This window comes from Pyrus communis, chromosome 9 (genome assembly GCF_041283825.1).
Source record: "Pyrus communis isolate YQ-2024b chromosome 9, ASM4128382v1, whole genome shotgun sequence".
In the NCBI taxonomy this organism is placed as follows: domain Eukaryota; kingdom Viridiplantae; phylum Streptophyta; class Magnoliopsida; order Rosales; family Rosaceae; genus Pyrus; species Pyrus communis.
Window position 1 is genome coordinate 740,884 of NC_142573.1, and position 25,347 is coordinate 766,230.

Sequence of the window (25,347 nt, forward strand, 5' to 3'; positions counted from 1 at the left end):
ATGACATTGTCAATTTTAAAAGATAAGGTATGAAACTGTCATGACCCCAATAGTTGAGGCAGTTTTTTGTACTTTACCCTAAGTATTTTATACAGGTAGCTACATGTTTTTTTTTCCTTCTTTAAAGGCTTAACCAGAAAAACTTAGATAAACCATGGGCGTTTACCATTTTTATGAAAAAATAAAAAAATAAACAAACTTGTTCTTAAATTTCAGGTAGACGGGTCATGGGCCTACTCCAACAACACTGATATTGTCCTCACTTGGCCACCTTCTCAATCCGTCAGGTGTGAGGTTTTAATACAAAAGGTCTCGAAATTAGTTAGAGTGCGGTAATTCTATTTAAAGAGCTTGTTCTCAAGCCTTTTAGCTGATGTGGGACAGAGAAATTCTAACACTTGTTGATATGTTATTAATTATCCACATATTATTCATACTATTGATAGTATCAATAGTCCAATGAGGTATGCTGTTAACCTTCTAATTTGATTATTCTCGACTTTTCTTCTTAACTGCAATGTAGCACAATTTCTAATTTGGTTGATTTTAAAAGAGTGAATTGAAAAATAGACGTTTCAATTATCGAGCAACACTAAGAAAAAGAAGATAAAGAGTGCCAAAATGAGAAGGTCCGAAGGTCATATATATAGCCTCTCCTACTTTGATTACATAGTTCTCGATTTGTCTATAAAAGTCTAGGTAGAAGGTAAACGAAAATGTGCCAACATCTTTTTTTTTCCCCGATAAAACTACAAAATCAATCTCACTTCAACTTTGCTATTATGGAAAGTGACAATGAGGTAGTTTTATTAAAAAGAGAAGGAAAATACAATATGTCAAAGGAGACATAAAACTTAACATTGATCATGATAACATCCATAATAAACAAAATCTTCAACAACTAATACAAGATATAACAACGTGACAACATCTTATTTGGTGGTCAGACAAGACACGTGACCAAGCCGTCACACTTAAGTTCTATCTACATGGTTGTCCAAAAAAAAAAAAACTTTAAATGACGAAACTTGTACCTCGAGTTTCTAACACGCACACAGAAGCCCATTTCATGTCCAAGCCCTAGGCGTTGGCAACGAAACAGAATCAAGACAAATAACAAACCAAATATTTCTGTTAACTTACGTCCAAATTAATAACTACTTAGGAGGATAATAATACGGATGAATTGTATAATATGTCTGCAACACTGTGAGAGCCAGCAGAATAAACGCCGCAACCAAAGAAATAATCGCCCACGGCGAATTAAAATGCTCGCGCTTCAGCTTTTCCATCCACTTGTTCCAGTTTTTTTCATAATACTCGTTCACATCGTTGCAGAGTTGCCCGTAGTAGGATCCCACGACCGTTGTGTCGTTGTACAGTTCGTTGAAGAACTTTGCAGCGTCTTCCGAGCTCAACCAGTTCACCAGTATTTTCCTCTCGCAAAGAAGGTCGATGTCCTTGCTCGAATTGATGAGATTATCCATCAGGACGGCGTAACTCGTTATCATGTGGCTGCAGCTGGGGTAGCATTGCTCGAAGGCGATGAGGTTCCTGAGGAGCGGCCCTGTCCGCTCGTCGATTACTAGTTGTGGCATAGTGAACTTCCCTTTTTCGAACTTCATGTTCAATATGCCACCCGAAGGACCTTCTTTGCATTTGCCAGCTTCGAATTTAATGCCAGCTTCGGACAGGGTTGTGACGTTTGGAACCCTCGGCATCTCTTCCCCCGTGCCGTCGTCTTTAGAAGTGGCAATGATCGCGGTTCTTATGAGACCGAGTATGTGCAGGATTTCAGGACGGAGATTCACACTTGAGTTTAAAATGCAATTGTCCCCGACGTATTTTCTGAAGAACTCGAGGACAAGGTCGGCGAGGGAGGAGGCATTTCCTTCGCTAGTAGTATTCTTCACGGCAGTTAAATTGTATAACCGCTCGAGAACAAACCATGGCAGCTGATTTTCTAGCAGGAGAAGGTCATGGTAAAGATATAGCCGAATGCCGGACATACAGTAAACGGGGTCCTTCTCGTCTTGTAGATCGTGGGAAGGTCCTTTTCGAAATAGTTCGATTAGGAAGCATCCGTCGAGTACCATCATCTCAACAAAGTCTTCCTTGTTGAGACCCAATGGCTCTACGTAACAATCACGAGCGCGCTTGTCCAAATCCGAGACACCTTTGATCAAGCCTGGCAAAGTTTCTTTTGCATGTGAAAGAAGGCACTGTAAGTACCAGCGCTTCACATTTTCCATTAATCGGAATTGATCTCCACCGCGGCCACGGTGAAAGGGTCCGATTGAGATGACGTAAGGTTCGTATGCTTGTGCGTTTTTTTGCCGAATCTGGAGGGGAACTCTGAAGATGCAGCAGGATGCTGGCAATGGCGAAACATGGAGTAGCTTTGGTGCGATGTTGGTTGTCATTTCTTCCACAATACCATCTATAGGAACGGATGTCTTGGCAGTAGTGTCATCAACTTCGCTAATTTCTCTCTCATTTTTCATGACTGCAGATATTTTTAAAAAATCTGAATCAAATTAATTGCAACGAAACAAATTCTAAAGTAATTTTTAAAAAGGATAATACTTCGCGCATTCACTTAGAAGTAGGCAACCTTATATTCCCGATAACCACAATTTGACATGAATGCAAAACTACGGAATAAAATGGGTTGGGAACCGTGCACCAGAAAATCAAACAAATGCAATTACGTAGGACGTTAATTTGAAGAGGATTCAGCAAATCAAAGTGTAAGTCTTCTATAATACACACTAAAAATACTAACATTGAGAAGCCATTGATATGAACAAGATTCAACCACGAGCAGCAATTAAATAAGCAAAGATCTTTCTCTCTCTAAACGCCTTATGCACTCCTATATGAGGTAGGTTTTGTGCTAGAATATTATGTATGAGAATGGAGACCTAAGCCTTATATATATAAGTGAGAGTAGTAGGTTTCTTGCCCATAAGGGAAGCCCTAATACGCATCTTTAACACCTCAAAAATTGTTAACAAAGAACATGATTTTTTTCGTTGCAGAAGCAAAGAACAATTCTCACTCTTTAGGAATGTAATTTAATTTTAAAGCAAAAATTCAACCACACAAAGAGTGGAGTTTGTTTCATCTTTTCTAGCATCGTATAGAAGAATGGTGGAGTTTTGAATTCAAATATATCTTTCACATTTCACCCAAAAAAAATGTCTTTAACAAAGAACATAATTTTTTCGTTGCACGAGCAAAAATCACTTATCACTCTTTAAGAATGTAATTTAACCTTAAAGCAAAAAATTCAACCACACTAAAGGGTGGAGTTTGTTTAAATCTTTTCTAGCATTGTACAGAAGAAGGGTGAAATTTTGAAATCAAATATATCTTTTACATTTCGCAAAAAATTGTCTTTAACAAAGAACGTGATTCTTTTTTTTGTTGTAGGAGCAAAGAACAATTCTCTCTCTTTAAGAATGTAATTTAATTTTAAAGCAGAAATTCAATACTAAAAGGGTGGAGTTTGTTTCAATCTTTTCTAGCATCATACAGGAGAAGGGTGGACTTTTGAAATCAAATAAATCTTTCACATTTTGCCACAAAAATTATGTCCTTTGTTAAAGAACGTAATTTTTTCGTTGCATAAGCAAATGCCAATTTTCACTCTTTAAGAAAGTAATTTAACTTTAAAGCAAAAATTCAACCACTTGTGGAGTTTGTTTCAATCTTTTCTAAATTGTACAAAAGAAGGGTGAAGTTTTGAAACAAATATATCTTTCACATTTCGCGCAAAGAAATATATCTTTAACAAAGAACATATTTTTTTTTGTTGCAGGAGCAAAGAACAATTCTCACTTTTTAGAATGTAATTTAATTTTAAAGCAAAAGTTCAACCACACTAAAAGGTGGAGTTTGTTTCAATCTTTTCTGGCATCATACAAAAGAAAAGTGGAGTTTTGAAATCAAATATATATTTCACATTTCACCCAAAAAATTATGTCTTTAATAAAGAGCATAATTTTTTTCGCCTCAGGAGCAAAGAACAATTTTCACTCTTTAAGAATGTAATTTAATTTTGGAGCAAAAACTCAACCACACTAAAAGGGTGGAGTTTGTTTCAATCTTTAATGGCATCCTACAAAAGAATGGTGGAGTTGAAATATCTCACATTTCGCACAAAAAAAAAAAAGAAAAATGTCTTTAACAAAGAATATAATTTTTTTGTTGCAGGAGCAAAGAATTATTCTCACTCTTTAAGAATGTAATTTAATTTCAAAGTAGAAATTCAACCACACTAAAAGGATGGAGTTTGTTTCAATTGTTTCTTGCATCATACTAAAAGATAGGTGAACTTTTGAAATCAAATATATCTTTCATATTTCACCAAAAAAATTATGTCTTTAACAAAGAACATATTTTCCATTGCAGAAGCAAAGAACAATTCTCACTCTTTAAGAATGTAATTTGACTTTAGAGCAAAAATTCAACCACACTAAAAGGGTGGAGTTTGTTTCAATCTTTTCTGGCATCGTACAGAAGAAGGTGGACTTTTGCAATCAACTATATCGTTCACATCTCACGCAAAACATTATGTCTTTAACAAAGAACACAATTTTTTCATTGTAGGAGCAAAGAATAATGCTCACTCTTTAAGGGTGGAGTTTGTTTCAATATTTTTTTACATCGTACAAAAGAAAGGTAGAGTTTTGAAATCAAATATATCTTCCACATTTCACACAAAAAAAAAAAAAAAAAAATTTAATAAAGAACATAATTTTTTCATTGTAGGAGCAATGAACAATTCTCACTATTTAATAATGAAATTTAGTTTTAAAGCAAAAAATCCAACCACACTCAAAGGGTGGAGTTTGTTTCAATTTTTTTTGACATCGTACAAAAGAAGGGAGTTTTGAAATCAAATATATCTTTCACATTTCGTGTGACAGCCCGTCCCAAAAACGTTTTAACGCACGTGTGAAAAGACTATTTTGCCCCTAGTTCGTTTCTTTTACGTCTATTGGTTGTTTTGTGTTGTGTTGGCATGTGTTGGGCCACACACTCACACTTTCACTCTCCCTAACCCTCTGTCCTTTTCCCTGTGATTGTCCCGAGCCCCATTCCTTCCCTTTTCTTTGAAAACGTACGGACACACACACAAGCACACTAAATCTCCACAGATCGAAGGAACTGAGTACACATTCAAGCTTGTGAGGCTCATGGGAGTCCAGTCGTACCATTTTCAGGTGAGAACTCCGTCGTTTTCACGTCGATTCGACGATGTCCGATTTGGGTACTATTCATGCAAACGTGATTTCTCACGTTTTAAGGAAAATGAAGCTTGTAGGTAGCTTGGTGGAGTCCCAAGGAGACTCGGAGTAGTTCGTTTGAAGGAATTGGACGTCGGGATCGTTGGGTTCGAAGTTGGCCGGAGTTGGCTCGATTTTTGCAGGTGAGATTTCATAGTTTTTAACCCTTAAAAGTTGTATGGTTGTGTTCCCCTAGTCCTAGGCTTCATTTTGGTGCCAAAATTATGAAATTTGGTTGAAAAACGGGCGAGATATCGAAGTTTAAAGTTTTCGCGATTTTTCGGCGTCGGCGACGGTGCCGGAGGTTCGCCGGGGAAGAAGACGGAATATTCCGTCAAGTCTGACGGAATATTCCTGACGCCGTTAACGGAATCCGTTAGAACTAACGGAATATTCCCTACGGCGTCAATTGACGCCGTCAGCGTGCCAGGCACGTGCCTTGGTCGGCGCGTGCGGCGGTGAAAAATTTTTCTAAAAATTTGGGTGTGATCCTGAGGTTGTGTAGAGCACGTTGGTATATTCATTTGTCCAATTTGAGCAATGTATGAGAAGTTATTACGAGAAGTTGGTTATGTGCTTTAAAATTAACGTTTTTATAGTTGTTTCGCATATAGGTGATACGTATCCCGAGGACGAGCGTGGTCACTCGAGGTAGGGGGGCTACGACCCTTCCACATACCAGTGAGTGGGCTTTTGGTTTTCCGTATATACCTATATACTTATATTTTTCCCAAAAATGGATTTGAATTATTGTTTGCCATATGCCATGCATTATATTATAGTTGGTTGTGCATTGTTAGTACATTATTAGTTGCATATATATACATATGCATATTGGGTGATGTGGACGCACAGGTAAGTGCCAGGTGAGTGTTATTCACGTTTATGTTTCAGTAGTGGTTTGAGATGCTTAGAGAGCTCATAACCTGCACCCCCGGTGTTAGTGCTCCCGCCCAGTGTAGGGCACAGTCCTTCACGTGATGTTCACCTCCCGCACCACACGCTCAGCTTGGATCCAAGTTAGGTGCACAGTCCTGTCGTACATACCACATTAGGTGGTTCCGACTCGCACAGCCTTCACGTGATCGTAGCACTAGAGCGTTTATATGTATTACACCCAGGCCTGTCGTACAGACCACTTTAGGTGGTTCCGACTCGTGGGCAGGTTCAGTTATTGAGTTTGAGATTTGAGCTCTACATGCAGCCGTACAGGTCACGTTAGGTGACTCCGGCTGCCAGATTATATGTTATTGTTATGATTTATACCTGAGCACTTGCATTTCATTCTGAGGTTCCGACATGGCATATTCTTGAGCATATTTTTCATATCTGTATATACGTATATATGTTTATTTTCTGGGAAGTATACAGGTTTTACGGCGAGGGGTTATAATGTATTTTACTAAATGGTTTTCGAAAAGCTTTGTTTTTGCCCACTCACGCTTTTGTTTTGCGCCCCTCCAGGTTCTAGTTGTCTAGCGGGTCCGGTGGTTTCCCAGAGGGCTTTCCCGGCATTTCTGACAGACGATCACCAGCGTAGGGTCACCTTCGGGTGTACTGTTGTCGAATCATTTTTCTTTTGGACTGCTGTAGGCTTGCTGCTCTGAACTTAGCGTCTCACCTATGCTAGCACTTGTTTTATCACCTTATCTTGCTAGATTTTATTTATTCATACTATTTGTATTACTATTTTATTAGCTTCCGCACTGTGCACGTGGCTACGTCACTTCCACGTGATGGCCAACACGCCCTGATCTCGGTCGGGGTGTGTAAGTTTGGTATCAGAGCATAGGTTTGGCAGTCCTGTGTTTTTGTGAGTATTTTAATGGTTTTGGTGTCTTCTGTCAGAATTATGCCGCCTCGTCGGGAACCACGTCGCTTTACTGAGTCTAGCTTCCCCGATGTTGCTCAGCTGGTGGAAGTTATTGCTACAGCCCTTCAGTCAGTGATGCGCCCTCCCCAGAGGACTCCTCTGGAGACTATGTACAATTTGAAATTGGATAAGTTCGAAGGTAGTGAGGGTCACGAGGGTGCAGAGCGATGGTTAGAGCACATTGAGAAGACTTTTCGTGTGTTGCACAATCAGGGAAACCTTCCTGTTGAGAGGTGGGTTGAGACGACCTCTTGGTTTCTGGGTAAGGAGTCTGCAGCTTGGTGGGAGCAGGAATCTCGTCGTTTGACTCCAGCTGAGAGGACTGATTGGGATGTTTTCCAGGAGTTGTTCAAGAGGAGGTTCGTGCCTCCTGAGTATGTTGATCGTAAGAAGCAGGAGTTCACCGAGCTGAGACAGCGGAAGATGACGGTTAATGAGTACTATCGCAGGTTCACTGATTTGTCCCGTTACCATCCTGACGTTGCTTGTAATCCGGCGGAGATGCTTCGTCGTTTTCGCCTTGGTACTAAGAAGAAGTGGCGTTCGATGACGACCACTACCCACTGTGAGACCTACCAGGATTTCTATGAGATATTGTTGAGGATTGAGGACTCAGAGAACATGTCGAGCGAGAGTGAGGAAGAAGAAAAAGATGGCAATCAGAAGAAAGATGACAAGGGTAAATGTCAGGCGTCGCTCGGACCTCGTAGGACGCAGAACTTCAAGAGGGGTGGTGCTAGTTCGAGTTCTTCTAGCGGTGGTTTCAATGCCACTGGACAGGGACGATGAGGTAGGTTTGCTGGTGGCGCTCGAGGCCAGAGACAGGGTGATGGTGGTAGGGGTAGAGCCCCAGTTTGCCGCAGATGTAATAATCGGCATTTCGGCGAGTGCAGGCGTGGCAGCAGTGGTTGCTTCACGTGTGGGCAGATGGGACATCGGGCTGCGAATTGTCCCCAGAGTCAGCAGCAAAAGCCGCAGCAGACTTTCATGCCACCACCTGCACCGATTTAGCAGATTCAGGGTCCGAGTAGTTATGGCCAGGCAGGTCGAGGTGGTGCCTACCACTACCAGGGTGATGCTGTTCCTTATGCCCCGGGACAATATCAGTATCCCCAGGACCCGTATTCCCAGGGTGGTTATCTTCTGTATCCTAACGGCTATATGCCGTATCCTCCATCTTCAGCAGGTGGTTCTCAGTGGTTTCAGGGAGGACAGTTTCAGCCAGGAGAGATTGCTACGAGTAGCGCGGGGTCTTCGAGGCAGTCTGGTCAGCCCAGTCAGAGGCGTGGTACCCAGAGTCGTGGTGGTCAGACGAGCAGAGGTCGCGGCGGACGACAGCAGGGCCATATGCGTATTCACAATATTTCTCTGCAAGATGCTCAGAACAATCCAGATTTGATTATGGGTACGTTAAACATTCTTGGTTATTTTGCTAGAGTATTAATTGATTGTGGTGCTACACATTCTGTGATTTCTCATACATTTGCTCAAGTGACGCAACCTCGCCCCACACCTCTAGGGTATGATTTAGAGTTCACTATGCCTAGAGAGGAGAGATGTATTGTAGATCGTGTGTACCCAGGATGTCCAGTGATAGTTGAGGATGTGGTTATGCCAGCTGATCTTATCCCGTTAGATATTGTTGACTTTGATGTGATTTTGGGCACAAATTGGTTGCATTTCTATCGTGCCAATATTGATTGTTATGGGAAAATAGTTACGTTTCATCGTCCTGGACTACCTGTGGTTACTTTTGTGGGCGACCAGAGTGGGGTGAGACATGGCGTTATTTCGGCTTTGCGAGCAAAAAGGTTGTTGTCTAAGGGTTGCCAGGGGTACCTAGCTCATGTGGTGTTGGATGAGGCCGTTCCTAGCAGAGTTGAGGATGTGAGAGTGGTTAGACACTTTCCCGATGTTTTCCCCGAGGATTTACCTGGTTTACCCCCAGATCGAGACATGGAGTTTACTATTGAGTTGCGTCCAGGTACTAATCCTATTTCTTTGACTCCTTATCGTATGGCTCCTACTGAGTTAAGGGAATTGAAAGTTCAGTTGCAGGAATTGGTGGATAAGGGGTTCATTCAGCCTAGTACTTCGCCTTGGGGCGCTCCAGTATTGTTTGTGAGAAAGAAAGACGGAACTTTGAGGCTGTGTATTGACTACAGGCAATTGAATCGGGTGACGATTAAAAACCGTTATCCATTGCCTCGTATCAATGATTTGTTTGATCAGCTTCGAGGTGCTTGTGTGTTCTCCAAGATTGACTTGAGGTCTGGATATTATCAGTTGAAGATTAGTAGGGATGACGTTCCTAAGACGGCGTTCAGGACTCGTTACGGTCATTACGAGTTTCTGGTTATGCCGTTTGGGTTGACGAATGCACCAGCTGCTTTTATGGATTTAATGAACCGGGTGTTCCAGCCATATTTGGATAGGTTTGTTATTGTTTTCATCGACGACATTCTGGTGTATTCTAAGTCGAAGACGGAGCGTGTTTGACATCTTACTTTGGTGTTGAAGAGGTTGAGGGAACACCAATTGTATGCTAAGTTTAGCAAGTGCCAGTTTTGGCTAGACCAAGTTGCGTTTTTGGGGCACATCATTTTAACTCAAGGTATTTTGGTAGACCCTCAGAAGGTTGCAGCTGTGGAGAGTTGGGAGCAACCGCGAACTGTCACAGAGGTGAGGAGTTTCCTTGGTTTAGCAGGATATTATCGGCGATTTGTTAAGGATTTCTCCGTGATTGCTTTACCGCTGACGAGATTAACGAGAAAAGATGTTAAATTTGAGTGGGATGATAAGTGTGAGCAGAGTTTCCAGCAGTTGAAGCATTGTCTCACTCATGCACCTGTTTTGGCACTCCCGGACGATAGTGGTGATTTCGAGGTTTATAGTGATGCTTCATTGAATGGTCTGGGATGTGTGTTGATGCAGCATGGTAGGGTGATTGTTTATGCTTCACGACAATTGAAACCTCATGAGTTGAATTACCCTACACATGATTTGGAGTTGGCCGCTATCATCTTTGCGTTGAAGTTGTGGAGACATTATCTTTATGGAGAGAAATGTAGGATCTTTACTGATCATAAGAGTCTTCAGTATCTTTTTACTCAGAAGGAACTTAATCTTTGTCAACGGAGGTGGATGGAGTTGCTCAGCGATTACGACTGCACGATTGATTATCACCCGGGTCGTGCGAGCGTAGTGGCTGATGCACTTAGCAGGAAGTCTTAGGGTCGTATCAATGCGTTGTACGCTAGTCGTATTCCTCTTTTGGCGGACTTGCGTTCTACGGGAGTGAGGTTAGAAGCAGAAGATCGAGAAGTGGCGTTACTTGCTAATTTTCAAGTTAGGCCAATTTTAGTGGATCGGGTGCTTGAAGCTCAGGTAGCTGATCGGGAGACTCAAGAACTAATTCAAGCTCGAGACCGAGGAAGGAGGAGAGACCTCAGAGTTCGTGAATCGGATGGCATGTTAATGCAAGAGGGTAGAATGTTCGTGGCTAATAATGTGGATTTGAAGAAAGAAATTCTCGATGAAGTACATATCTCGGCTTACGCCTTGCATCCAGGAGCTACAAAAATGTATCATACCATTCGACCATTTTATTATTGGCCGGGTATGAAGAGGGAGATAGCTGAGTATGTGAGCAAGTGTGCTGTTTGTCAGCAGGTTAAAGCGGAAAGGAAGAAGCCGTTTGGGTTGTTGCAGCCGCTTCCCGTTCCAGAGTGGAAATGGGAAAATATCACTATGGATTTTGTGTACAAGCTTCCGCGTACACATAATGGATTTGACGGCATTTGGGTGATCGTTGATCGGCTCACTAAATCGGCACATTTTATTCCAGTGAGAGAGAAGTATTCTTTGGGCCGCTTAGCGGAGTTGTTTATCTCGAAGATTGTGAAGTATCATGGTGTCCCTGTGAGTGTTGTTTCGGATCATGATCCACGATTTACATCTAAGTTTTGGGTGGCTTTTCAGGAAGCTTTGGGCACGAGACTACTTTACAGTACAACGTATCATCCTCAGACGGACGGACAGTCAGAGAGAACTATTCAGACTTTGGAGGATATGTTGCGAGCTTCGGTGCTACAGTTTGGTGATGCTTGGCATCAGCGGTTGGATTTGATGGAATTTGCCTACAACAACAGCTTTCATTCAAGTATCAGCATGGCGCCATTTGAGGCATTGTATGGTAGATCTTGTCGCACACCGTTGTGTTGGTCAGAGGTTGGAGAAAGAGTTTTAGTGGGTCCGGAGATTGTTGAGGAGACTACTCAGAATGTTCAGGTAATTAAGTCTAACCTAAAAGCAGCCCAGGATAGGCAGAAGAGTTTAGCAGATCGGCATGCTACGGACAGAGTATACGAGGTTGGCGATTGGGTATTTCTGAAGCTTTCACAGTGGAGAGGAGTCGTGCGGTTTGGAAAGAAGGGTAAGTTGAGTCCCAGGTACATTGGACCATACATGGTCACAGAACGAGTTGGCGAGGTAGCTTACAGGTTGGAGTTGCCTCCGGAGTTGGCTAGAGTGCATAACGTTTTTCACGTGTCTATGCTTCGACATTATGTTGCTGATCTGTCTCACGTGATACCTCCTCAACCATTAGAAATTAATCCAGATTTGACTTATGACGAGGAACCAGTGACAATACTAGATTGGAAGGAAAAAGTTCTGAAGAACAAGACGGTGAACTTAGTGAAAGTTTTGTGGAGGAATCATTCAGTCGAGGAAGCTACGTGGGAAACAGAAGATCAGATGAGGGATTTGTACCCTCGGTTGTTCTTTGACCACTAGGGGTTATTTGGTTGTTTTGAATTTCGGGACGAAATTCTAATAAGGTGGGTAGGTTGTGACAGCCCGTCCCAAAAACGTTTTAACGCACGTGTGAAAAGACTATTTTGCCCCTAGTTCGTTTCTTTTACGTCTATTGGTTGTTTTGTGTTGTGTTGGCATGTGTTGGGCCACACACTCACACTCTCACTCTCCCTAACCCTCTGTCCATTTCCCTGTGATTGTCCCGAGCCCTATTCCTTCCCTTTTTTTCGAAAACGTACGGACACACACACAAGCACACTAAATCTCCACAGATCGAAGGAACTGAGTACACATTCGAGCTCGTGAGGCTCGTGGGAGTCCAGTCGTATCATTTTCAGGTGAGAACTCCGTCGTTTTCACGTCGATTCGACGATGTCCGATTTGGGTACTATTCATGCAAACGTGATTTCTCATGTTTTAAGGAAAATGAAGCTTGTAGGTAGCTTGGTGGAGTCCCAAGGAGACTCGGAGTAGTTCGTTTGAAGGAATTGGACGTCGGGATCGTTGGGTTCGAAGTTGGCCGGAGTTAGATCGATTTTTGCAGGTGAGATTCCATAGTTTTTAACCCTTAAAAGTTGTATGGTTGCGTTCCCCTAGTCCTAGGCTTCATTTTGGTGCCAAAATTATGAAATTTGGTTGAAAAACGGGCGAGATATCGAAGTTTAAAGTTTTCACGATTTTCCGGCGCCGGCGACGGTGCCGGAGGTTCGCCGGGGAAGAAGACGGAATATTCCGTCAAGTCTGACGGAATATTCCTGACGCCGTTAACGGAATCCATTAGAACTAACGGAATATTCCCTACGGCGTCAGTTGACGCCGTCAGCGTGCCAGGCACGTGCCTGCGCGTGGGGGCGCGTGCGGCGGTGAAAATTTTTTCTAAAAATTTGGGTGTGATCCTGAAGTTGTGTAGAGCACATTGGTATATTCATTTGTCCAATTTGAGCAATGTATGAGAAGTTATTATGAGAAGTTGGTTATGTGCTTTAAAATTAACGTTTTTATAGTTGTTTCGCATATAGGTGATACGTATCCCGAGGACGAGCGTGGTCACTCGAGGCAGGGGGGCTACGACCCTTCCAAATACCAGTGAGTGGGATTTTGGCTTTCTGTATATACCTATATACTTATATTTTTCCCAGAAATGGATTTGAATTATTGTTTGCTATATGCCATGCATTATATTATCGTTGGTTGTGCATTGTTAGTACATTATTAGTTGCATATATGTACATATGCATATTGGGTGCTGTGGACGCACATGTAAGTGCCAGGTGAGTGTTATTCACGTTTATGTTTCAGTAGTGGTTTGAGATGCTTAGAGAGCTCATAACCTGCACCCCCGGTGTTAGTGCTCCCGCCCAGTGTAGGGCACAGTCCTTCACGTGATGTTCACCTCCCGCACCACATGCTCAGCTTGGATCCAAGTTAGGTGCACAGTCCTGTCGTACAGACCACATTAGGTGGTTCCGACTCGTAGGTGACCTGCGATTATTCGCACAGCCTTCACGTGATCGTAGCACTAGAGCGTTTATATGTATTACACTCAGGCCTGTCGTACAGACCACTTTAGGTGGTTCCGACTCGTGGGCAGGTTCAATTATTGAGTTTGAGATTTGAGCTCTACATGCAGCCGTACAGGTCACGTTAGGTGACTTCGGCTGCCAGATTATATGTTATTGTTATGATTTATACCTGAGCACTTGCATTTCATTATGAGGTTCCAACATGGCATATTCTTGAGCATATTTGGCATATCTGTATATACGTATATATGTTTATTTTCTGGGAAGTATACAGGTTTTACGGCGAGGGGTTAGAATGTATTTTACTAAATGGTTTTCGAAAAGCTTTGTTTTTGCCCACTCACGCTTTTGTTTTGTGCCCCTCCAGGTTCTAGTTGTCTAGCGGGTCCGGTGGTTTCCCAGAGGGTTTTCCCGGCATTTCTGACAGACAATCACCAGCGTAGGGTCACCTTCGGGTGTATTGTTGTCGAATCATTTTTCTTTTGGACTGCTGTAGGCTTGCTGCTCTGAACTTAGCGTCTCACTTACGCTAGCACTTGTTTTATCACCTTATCTTGCTAGATTTTATTTATTCCTCCGCACTGTGCACATGGCTACGTCACTTCCACGTGACGGCCAGCACGCCCTGATCTCGGTCGGGGTGTGTCATTTCGTGCAAAAAATTAATCCTATTGTTTTAATCATATCATTTATCATTTAATAAATATTTGTCATATAATTAAATTGATGACATGAAGCATTTCCAGTCTTTTAACTAAAATTAATCCTATTATTCTAACACTTTTATGTTTATAAAAGAAATCTCATAAAACCGGCCAAATTAAAACGACGAGTAATGCTAGCTATACTAAATTTGTAGATTAAATAATGTGTCATCAATAAAAAATAAACATGATAATCAACACTTAAATAATGATTCAATTATTAACTTTCATTTCATTTAGTTTACAAAATTAAATCTACACATTTAATTTTTCTAACATTACTCTAAAACAAACTCCGAAAACAAAGAAGTTTTGAGTTTTTCTACACAAATTCGATTTGAGTAATGATACACGTGATCCGCGCCAACACTTTCTATCCCCTCTCGCTAAAACCCTAGAGTAAGTGAGTTAGCCAACGCCGGCCGCCACCATGACCGTACTCAGCCGCCTCCAAGTATTTGCGTCCCAGATAACGCGCCGCGGTCTCGGGAATCTGGAGCGCCGAGCCTACAGACAGATCGGCGGCGGCTCAGCTACAGTACGACGACTGTTACTACGACGATCGGGACGAAGAGGAGGAACGGAGGAAGACGACTAGGAATCGGATGCTGGACTCGGACGGGTGGGTTCCGGGAAGAGGTGTGCAGTGGGTGCTGATCGGAGACAGAGGCGCGAAGAAGCACTTGTACGCCGAGAGGCTCTCGAAGCTGCTGGAAGTTCCGCACATTTCTATGGGATCCCTCGTCCGCCAGGAGCTCAACCCTCGCTCTTCTCTCTACAAGCAAGTTAAATTCTTGGTTTTTAATTCCAATTGAATTTCTTTTGCAAGAACTAGGATTTTTCTGAATTGAATGCTTTCTCTATTTTTTTTGGTAATTAATAGATTGCGAATGCAGTGAATGAAAGGAAGCTTGTCCCGGACGAAGTGATATTTGCTTTGTTGTCGAAGAGGTTGGAAGAAGGATACAATCGCCGGCGAAAACGGGTTCATCCTCGATGGGATTGCCCGAACAAGAACACAAGCTGTGAGTTTTAACTTCTATGACAAAATCAAAACTTTACTTCATGGTTTGTGATTAGAATTTTGGGAAATATGCAATGTGTGCAAATAGAACTGGTTACAAACTTTTAATTAAATTGAACCCCTAAACCATTGCATATTTTCGGAGAATTTTTGTAATTTCTGTGGAAGTTTGAATTTTTTTTTGTTTTGATAGAGATTTGAATGCCAAGTGTTTTTATACGTTTTGCCTGTTACAGGAGATTGTTGGCCAAATTGCTGATACTGATTTAGTGGTGAATTTGAAATGCACAAATGAGAACTTGGTGACGAAGAATCTAGGAACCGGAAACTTCTCTGCTTGCCGAAATATCTTAGCATGGGCAACTCCGTTCGAAATCTAAATCTGCAGTCAAGGGAAGAACTGAAGTCTTCCCCTGCCGATGCAGAGCAGGTATGGCCATTGTCCTCTGTTTATATCTGTTTGATGATTTCGACTTTGTTCCGTTTTATATGACAGTTTATTTCCATTGAAAAATGTTAGTAGAAAATCATTGAAAAACGGGTAGTAATCCGTTTCTCTCTTACCTCAGACCATGGCGCTGGAAGATTACTACAGAAAACAGAACAAACTCATCGATTTTCAGGTCCAAGCCGCACCCGGAGAAACCGGGCAGGGGCTGTTGGCTGCGTTACATCTTCAGCATATAAATGCTGTCAATTCTTCCCAGAAGCTCACTGCGTGATTACGCTTCATCTGTGTCATTTTCGTCTTGTTTTCTTCGTATGCATTCCGGGAGTGTAAGTGTATATTTAAGCTGTGGGAACTAAGAGAGTTTGGTTGGAGTTCATGAGTGTTGAATGTTCCGACTTAGTTTTGAAATTTTGGTCGTCTAATTGTTATTTTTGTCACGCGTGGCTGGCAGCATGAGAGCTACGAGTTCGTAATGTAGCGAATGAGAGATGAAAAACTGGCCTGTTAAGACCGTGATGTCGTATAAATTAAATCATTTCTCTACTCGTAGCTGGTTTTGTTGTAATTGAATTGGAATTCTTTATAAATTGCATGGATGCACCTGCGCTTACAACTCGGGAAAAAAGGACCGTCATTCAAGGAGTTTACATTTGAAAATAGTCATCGTAGCTTAACAAAAAATACAGCCACTATAAATACAGAGTTGCGTGCGACATTTCAGGACTCTCTCTAAATCAACATACAAATCTACTCTGCAGAAACTCTTGATTTACGCGAACCCTTTCAAACCTCTTCAGGCGATCGAGAAGCACATTCAATTTGGATGGTTACATCTTCAGTTTGGATAAACAGCACATTCAATTTGGATGGTTACATCTTCAGTTTGGATAAACAACACTGAAATCGTAGAGTCAACCTATTCAAGTCTTTGTCAACAAGGGTTTTTTGAGTCTTTGTTGGAAGAGATCATCACATTAGCCTCCCTCAAAACACTCACCTTCTCTTCGTCGCACCCTCCGTCGACAAACTTGACAAAATCATCCAACCCTAGCAGCCCGTCGCCGTCTGAGTCTAGGTACTCCACCGCTACCTCCGCCTCCGTCAGCGAGAGCTCACCGCCTATCGCTCTGACACATTGTTGCAGTTCCATAGTTGATATTTTTCCGTCTCCATGGCCATCAAATTGCTTGAAAGCGCGCTCGTATTGTGCTGCCTTTTTCCATTATTTAGAATCCTTTTCTTTTTCTTTCTGGAAGTTGTGTTCTTGTTGTGTACGGTAAGCGTGGGGTTCTTGGGTTTAATGTGGTAAACATATGAGACAATGCCGCGTGTCGTGGTTGACCAACCAGCTTGCTGGCCGGGATAGTGCTTTCGTTCGTAGGTGTTCCGTACCTTCGTAAATACGTGTGCAAGACTATGTTTTGTACAACAATATTCTATTTAAGAAATATTTCAGCTGAGTCACTCAATATAACGACGTTAATATTAAAAAAAAAAAAAACTAACCAAAATTTCTCAAAAATTTTTGTTTTAATCACAAAGACAAAATAGTGTTGTAAGTGAATAGTATCATGAGTGATTTTTTAAATTAAAAATGTCATTAACATTAAAAGTGAATAGTATCAGGTGTGTTTCAGTAAGACTCCCTAATATTTAAGTATCAAATTCAATATTCTTGTGTGTTAAATTTAGTATTTTCGACTTACAACTAGAGAAAATTATTTTGCATCATAATGCTCAGCCACAGTAATGTCAATCAACAACCAAACCTTATATTACTAAGTGAAATCGATTGTATGAATACTAGAACGCTACCGTGTTCGGTTTTAGGTTAAGTTCAAGTAGTTCATATATTTTCTTAAAGTCTCTCTCCAACTTTTCATATGACACGCCCCGATCCCGATATTCCCCGAATACCAGGATAGACACGTGCTGGCCAACACCCAAGGGTGACGAAAGCCATTTATTGAGTGCAAATGCTGAAAACAAGGGGTAAATAAGGTTTATAAATATAAAAGAATAATTAATATGCAAATAAAGACCGTGTTCAGAGCACACCACTAATCTAGAACACTAAAAGAAAATAATATAAAATTGAATGAAATCAAGGAGTGGGTCCTACACCGAGAGGACTCGAAGACGCCGATGCAAAAGTGCCTGGACGTTGGGATTGTATGCCTTGATTCTAAGTCCTGAAGGGGGCGCAAAACAAACATGAGTGGACCAAGTTGATATATATATAATAAAACAGTTATCAACATACTAACCCCCAGGTTTTATGAAAACACATATATATAATGATAAACATAGGTTTTCCGAAACCTAACATGTCATGCAATGTCTCAAATCATAATTCGCATAAATAATAAACACTAGTGAATGTCCGATAACTCTTCAGGCCCCATGCCGGCTTCCCGTCTCTAAGCAGACAGTCAGAGGAAAATACACTTCAGGCCCCATGCCGGCTCCCCGTCTTTGAGCAAACAGTCAGAGGAAAACACACTTCAGGCCCTATGCCAACACCAAACTGTCGCCCGGGACGAACCGGATCTATTCCTACGTCCCGTAGCGGAAAGGACCACTAGGTAAGTACAAAACCAATGAACATACATATATTGAAAATCAACTTCATAGTATAAAGTCATGCATCATCTATACTATAAAGAGGTGTTCTAAACATGTTCTAAATATCATATCGTCATCCATCAGATATTCTATAAGAACATGGGTTATAGGAAAAATAGTAATAATTCTAACTAGCCTCAGTAAGCATGTTATCTCATAAAACGTTCCATAAAACATAATCATCAAATCATGCTTTTCATGTATGCATTTGTACTATCAAAACATGCATTTTTAAAAGGGGTCCACTCACAGTACTTTGCCGTCAAAAAGCCACGCCATCTAGCGAAGAAAGAAACGCCACAGATAAACGCCCCTAAGCACATAAACGGTACATTTAGTCAAACTCTACTCAAACGATTGAATTTGGGGAAACGAACATCGGAAACGGGTTCAGAACGTCAAAATTAGTCTAGGAGGGGTCCCGCACGAAAACCCAAAAAGTCAAGTCAACGTTGACCGTTGATCGGTCAAAGTCAAAGTCAACGCTGACCGTTGACCGGGTCCGGGTCAGCAGGTCAAACGGATCTGGGCTTGGATCCGGATTGGGTTAAAGGGTTTGGACTTGGGTTGGATCCGGGTTTGGGCCTAAAGGGTTTGGGTCTAATGGGTTTAGGGTTAACGCGTCGAAGGCCCTAAATGAAACGGCCCAAAGGCCTTTAAATTAACAAAACAAAAATAAAAAAGGTTGGGTTGGGCTGCCCAGGGTTTTGGGCTTGGCAGGAAAGGCCCAAAGGCTTTGGGTTTGGTGGTTCGCCGGATTCTAAGGAAGGAGAAGGCCGGTTTTCGACCGGAGAATTCCCAAGCTCCGATGGAGCTCAAAACTCAACCAAAACATGTCATTCAATATACCAAATTGAAGCCCCGAAGGTAATCAATCGAAATATACCCTTGGTTCCCGTCATCGTGGCCGGAGTTGGCCAGAAAACAGCCTGGAAGCCACGGGTGTCCGCCGGAAACTGGGTAAGATTCAAATGAGTATAACTTATTCAATACTCAATTAAATTGGGTGAAAAAAAAGGAAAGTTGTAGTACTTAGCGAGACGAAGAGATTGATACCTTGCACGCCGGCCAAATCGCCGTGGTTTGGCCGGAAATTGCCTCGAAAGGGGCGGTGCTCGCCGAAAAACTGGGGAAATGTCTTCGAGGTGGTTTCTTCATGGTTTGACGTCTAAAACACAACCACAGGGTCAGAACAGAATTATACGGATGAAAAGAGAAGCATTTGGAGTGTTTTGAGGCTTACCCAAAACGGAAGGACGAGGAACTCGTCCGAGTTCCTTTGTGCTCCACAGAGACGAAGAGAAGGAGAGAGTTGACATGGTGAAGATGGTGATGTTGTTGTCGTTGATGAGGTGTGGGGCACGGGTGTGTGTGTATGTGTTCTTGTCGGAGAAAAGAGCACTAAGACGAGGAGTAACAGAGGGAGAGAGTACGGTAGAGAAGAGAGAGTGAGGGAGAAGAGAGAGACTTTTCAGAAAAAATAAAAGAAAAGGGAAAGGGAACCGGGGGGAACAAAACAGGGGGTGGGCCCCTTGGGCTCACCAATTAAGGCTCAAAAACAATTTAAAAAAAAAAATCCTCCAAACTTAGTGAAAATACAAAAATACCCATTTTCTTCCGTAAATTCCGGGACGGGTTGTTACATCATAGGTCTTCCTCTACTCTTTTTATCTTAAGTCTTCATCTCCTAGTTGCATTTTCTAATTAGAGCATATGTAGATCGGTCACGTGTCTAAAACATCTTAACCGATTTTCTCTCGTCTTATTTTTAATTGCGATCACTTCTATGTTATCTCAAATATCCTCATTATTATTTCTATCATTTCTCATCTAATAAAATATTTATCACGTAATAAATTAAGGACAAGAGTTTCCTCATTTAACTAAAATTAATCCTATTATTCTAACAATTTTCTCTTTATAAAAGGAATCTCAGAATACCGGCCAAATTAAAACAAAACTCCGAAAACAGAGGAGACAGGAGAGTCGTTGGCTTTTTCTACACAAATTGGAATTTAGTGACCGACATACTTTAATTTAAGGAAATTTTAACAAAATGTTTTTTATACTGTTCATTTTACAAAAAATCACATTTTTACACTAAAAAGTTAATCTTCGTACTATTCATTTTACCATTTATTTTGTCATTATCGCTAAAACACAAAGTTTTCAAGTCATTTTCAGTAGTTTTCCTTTAATTTAAAGCTTTCTTGAAGCAACAGTTTTTTTTGGATGGGCCAACTGTCTGGCGCCAACCGGCAAAACCGTCTCAACCACCAGAAAAAATAAACGAAAGGAGCAAGCAGCTTCTTCCTTGAATTTATGTTCAAGATCTTTGGTTTGGTGGTGATCTGTTCAGATTACTAAAATTGTTCTCTATATCCAGTAGTGCTCTAAATATTTCATACAAGTATCTAAGCTCGTGGTCAGTCTGACTATTCAATATCTACGAACATATTGATATCAATGCATTATTAATTATTTAATACTAACAAACGTATTATTGATATGTTATTAACCACTCACATGTTATTGAAGGAAGATAAAGAGAGCCAAAACGAGAAGGTCCGATTAGGAAGGTCATATAGCTTCCCCTACTTCGATTACATACTTCTGGATCACAAAGTTCATCTCACTCCAACATTATCATCATAGAAAGTGACAATGAGGTAGTTTTATTAAAAGAGGAGGACAATACAATCTGTCAAGGAGGGCGTAAAGTATAACCTTAATCAGATAACAACCATAACAAACAAAATCTCCAATAAGCAATACAAGATATAACAACATGACAACATATTATTTGGTGGTCGGACAAGATACTTGATCAAGCCGTCACAAGGTTGTCCAAAAAAACTTCAAATGACGAAACTTGTGGCTCTCACAAGTTTCTAACACTCAGACAAAAACCCATTACATGTCCAAGCCTTAAGCGTTGGCAACGAAAGAAAATCAAGACAATAACACACCGAACATTTCTGTTTAACTCACATCCAAGTTAACATAACTAGTTAGGAGGATGATAATACTGATGCATTGTGTATACTGTCTGCAACGTTGTAAGAACCAGCAGAATAAACGCCGCAATCAAAGAAATAATCGTCCACGGCGTATCAAGATAGTCGCGCCACAGCATTCCCATCCACTTGTTCCATTTAGAGTTGTAATACTCATTCACTTTAGCGCAGAGTCCCTGGTAGTAGAATCCGTCGACCGTCGTGTCATTGTACAGCAAGTTGAAGAACTGTGCAGCGTCTTGCGCGCTCAGCCAGTTCCCCAGTATTTGCCTGTCGCAAAGAAGGTCGATGTCCTTGCTCGAATCGATGCAACTCTCCATCAGGACGGCGTAAGATGTTATTTTGTGGCGGCGTTTGTGGTGGCATTGCTCAAAGGTATTAAGAATACATTGTAATTAATGTATAATATTGTTGCTGGAACCAAGAAGTATGGACTGTCAGTTTTCTATCTCCACATCATGTGTGGTCTTCGACAAGACAAGCACGGGCAGCATGGAGATGGTTATGGACTTGTTAGTATTATATGTCCTCAAGCACATGCAGCACGGGCAGCATGGAGATGGTTATGGACTTGTTAATATTATATGTCTTCTCAGTTTTTTTATCTTTGTATTGTCCCAAGAGTTTTGTATAGGGATGGTTGATTGTAACCGGTTCTTGACTACTCATATATATGGGTTAGTTGTTAGCTCTTAATATATATGAAATATTTAGCTATATTCTTCCTATCAATCCCAGGAACTACCTAGCTCTTTTTTAATTAAAGGCGATGAGATTCCTGAAGAGCGGCTCTGTAATCTCGTCGAATGGTAGTGGTGGAATAGTGAACACCCCGTTTTTGAAATTTATGTCCAGTATGCAGCCACTGGAGCCCTTTTGGAATTGAATGCCGGCTTTGGACAGAGTTGTCACGTTTGGAATCGTCTGCGGCAGTTCTCTATCCTTCCTCTCCTCTTTGGGCGGGGCTTCAAACGGGGCAACGATCACGGCTCTTATGAGATCGAGTATGTGCAGGATTTTGTGAGGGCGTTTCGGCCTTAGAACTTGCTTGTTCGGGATGATTTTTGTGAAGAAGGTAAGAGGGAGGGGGCATTTCCTTGGCGAGTAGTATTCTCCACGGCAGTTAAATTGTATAACCGCTCGAGAACAAACCATGGCAGCTGATTTTCTAGCAGGATAAGGTCATGGTAAAGATAATCCATAGTGCAGGACACACTGTAAACGGGGTCGTTAATGTCGTAGTGATGGGTTCCTTTTCGAAATAGTTCGATTAGGAAGCATCCGTCGAGTACCATCATGTCGAGGAAGTCTTTCTTCTTGAGATGATCCAATGGCTCTGCGTAATAGTCGCGAGCGCGCTTGTCTAAATCCATGACACCTATGATCAAGCCTGCCAAAGTTATGTTAACGCGTGAGAGAAGGCAGTGCAAGTACCAGTGCTTCACATTTTCCATGAGTCGGAATTTATTGCCAGAATTGCCATTGGGGCCACTGTGATAGGGTCCGATTGAGACGATGTCAGGTTCGTATGCTTGTGGTTTTTTGAGCCGAATCTTATCGGGAACCTTGAAGATGCAGCGGGTTGCTGGCATTGGTGTTTCACTGAGAAGTCTTCGTTCGATGCTGTTTCTCAATTCATCTACAATACCATCATCTATAAGAACTGAAAGACTATCATCAACTTCGTTAATTTGTCTCTTACTTTCCATGACTAGATATCTTTAAAAATTCTGAACCAAATTGCAACGAAACAAATTCTGAAGTATTTTTAAAAAGGATAATACTAGCGCATTCGCTTAGAATTAGGCAGCCTTATATTCCTGATATCACAGTTTGACATGGGTGCAGAATGATGGAATAAAATTGGACGGGAAACATGTACCTGAAAGTCGAACAAATGCAATCATGCAGGTTGACGTTAATTAGATAAAGCTTCAGCAGATCAAAGTGTAAGTCTTCTATAATATGCACACTAAAAGTACTAACCTTGAGAAGTCCTTAATATGTACTCCTATATGGGGTAGGTTTTTTTTGCTAGAATATTGTTTATGAGAGTGAAGACCTAAGCCTTACATTTATAGGTGAGACTGCGTGAGAATATTAGATTTCTTGCCCATGAAAAATAACCCTAATACATATCTTCAGCATCTCAAGACATCCCTAACATCCTATGAATTAAGCATACATACATAGTCGAGTAAAGTGATTGTTGATTGCTTAACATTTGTCCATGTTATTGCACCCCCTTCTAATACAAACACAAAACTAGAAAGACTTTTTAGCCAAAATAGGTCCTGGTATAACTCCTCAATGCAAACAACAATTCCCCTTCTTTAAGAATGTAATTAAATTTTTAAAACAAAAATTCAAACACACTAAGGGTGGAGTTTGTTTTAATCTTTTTGGCATCTGTACAAAAGAAGGGTGGAGTTTTGAAATCAGTTATATCTTTCACATTTTGCCCAAAAAATTACGTCTTTAACAAAGAACATTTTTTTTTCGTTGCAAGAGCAAAGAACAATTCTCACTGTTTAAGAATGTAATTTAATTTTAAAGCAAAAAATTCAACCCCACTAAAAAGGCCAGAGTTTGTTTTATTGTTTTCTGGCATCGTACAAAGATTAATGGAGTTTTGAAATCAATTATATCTTTCACATTTTGCCCAAAACATTGTCTTTAACAAATAACATAATTTTTTTTCATTGCAGTAGCAAAGAACAATACTCACTCTTTAAGAATGTAATTTAATTTTAAAACAAAAAATTCAACAACACTAAAAAATTGGAGTTTTGTTCGATCTTTTCTAACATCAAACAAAAGAAAGGTGGAGTTTTGAAATCAATATCTTTCACATTTCATGCAAAAAAATTATGTCTTTAACAGAGAAAATAATTTGTTCTTTGCAAAAGCAAATAACAATATTCACTCTTTAAGAATGTAATTTAATTTTAACGAAAATTTTGAACCACACTAAAAGGTGGAGTTGTTTCAATCTTTTCGCACAAGGTACAGAAGAAGGATGAGTGTTTTGAAATCAAATATATCATTCCTATTTCGTGCAAAAAATTATGTCTTTAACTATTTTTTCATTGCAGAAGCAAAGTACAATTCTCCCTCTTCAAGAATGTAATTTCAAAAATTCAACCACACTAAAGGGTGGAGTTTGTTTCAATCTTTTCTGGCATCGTACAAAAGAAGGGTGGAGTTTTAAAATCAATTAGATCTTTCACCTTTTGCCCATAAAAATATGTCTTTAACAAAGAACATAAATTTTTCGTTGCAGGAGCAAATAACAAAATTTTTTTGTTGCAAGAGCAAAGAACAACTCTCACTCATTAAGAACGTAATTTAATTTTAAAGCAAAAAATTCAACCACACTCAAAGAGTGGAGTTTGTTTCAATCTTTTTTGGCATCGTACAAAAGAAATGTGGAGTTTTGAAATCAATTCTATCTTTCACATTTCGCACAAAAAATTATGTCTTTAACAAAGAACATAATTTTTTGTTGCAGAAGCAAATAACAATTCCCACTCTTCAAGAATATTCTTTAATTCTAAAGCAAAAATTCAACTACACTAAAAGGGTGGAGTTTTGGAATCAAATACATGTTTCACATTTCGCCCAAAAAATTATATCTTTAACAAAGAACATATTTTTTTTGTTGTAGTAGCAACGAACAATACTCACTCTTTAAGAACGTAATTTAATTTTAAAGCAAAAAATTTCAATCGCACTAAAAGGGTGGAGTTTGTTTCAATCTTTTCTTGCATCGTACAAAAAGATGGTGGAGTTTTGAAATCAATTATATCTTTCATATTTCACCCAAAAAATTATGTCTTTAAGAAAGAACATAATTTTTTTGTCGCAATAGCAAAGAAATACTCACTCTTTGAGAATGTAATTTAATTTTAAAGAGAAAGATTCAACCACACTAAAAGGGGGGAGTCTGCTTCAATCTTTTATTGCATCCTACAGAAGAAGGGTGGAGTTTTGAAATAAATTATATCTTTCACATTTC

General features: G+C 40.6%; 1 protein-coding gene, 1 long non-coding RNA gene and 2 pseudogenes across 4 annotated transcripts; 1 reads left to right on the top strand and 3 right to left on the bottom strand.

Annotated features, from left to right (window-relative positions):
• Positions 1-783: 783 nt before the first annotated feature.
• On the bottom strand, positions 784-3,057 carry LOC137738815 (UPF0481 protein At3g47200-like). Its single transcript, XM_068478287.2, has 2 exons — positions 2,786-3,057; positions 784-2,506 (listed from the first exon to the last, which is right to left on the bottom strand). Exons 1-2 carry the CDS (start codon positions 2,796-2,798, stop codon positions 1,158-1,160), a joined length of 1,362 nt encoding a protein of 453 aa, XP_068334388.2. The 5' UTR covers positions 2,799-3,057; the 3' UTR covers positions 784-1,157.
• Positions 3,058-14,519: 11,462 nt separating this feature from the next.
• On the top strand, positions 14,520-16,230 carry LOC137739800 (putative adenylate kinase 7, mitochondrial; annotated as a pseudogene). Its single transcript, XR_015966199.1, has 4 exons — positions 14,520-14,997; positions 15,096-15,237; positions 15,473-15,666; positions 15,806-16,230. The product of XR_015966199.1 is annotated as a putative adenylate kinase 7, mitochondrial (transcript).
• A 2,331-nt stretch (positions 16,231-18,561) lies between these two features.
• LOC148693982 (uncharacterized) lies at positions 18,562-19,469 on the bottom strand. The gene is made up of 3 exons (XR_015966510.1): positions 19,369-19,469; positions 19,199-19,268; positions 18,562-18,625 (listed from the first exon to the last, which is right to left on the bottom strand). It is a non-coding gene; the product is annotated as an uncharacterized LOC148693982 (long non-coding RNA).
• Positions 19,470-21,091: 1,622 nt separating this feature from the next.
• Positions 21,092-23,286, bottom strand: LOC137739798 (UPF0481 protein At3g47200-like; annotated as a pseudogene). The gene is made up of 2 exons (XR_015966894.1): positions 22,096-23,286; positions 21,092-21,704 (listed from the first exon to the last, which is right to left on the bottom strand). The product of XR_015966894.1 is annotated as a UPF0481 protein At3g47200-like (transcript).
• Between the last annotated feature and the right edge of the window lie 2,061 nt (positions 23,287-25,347).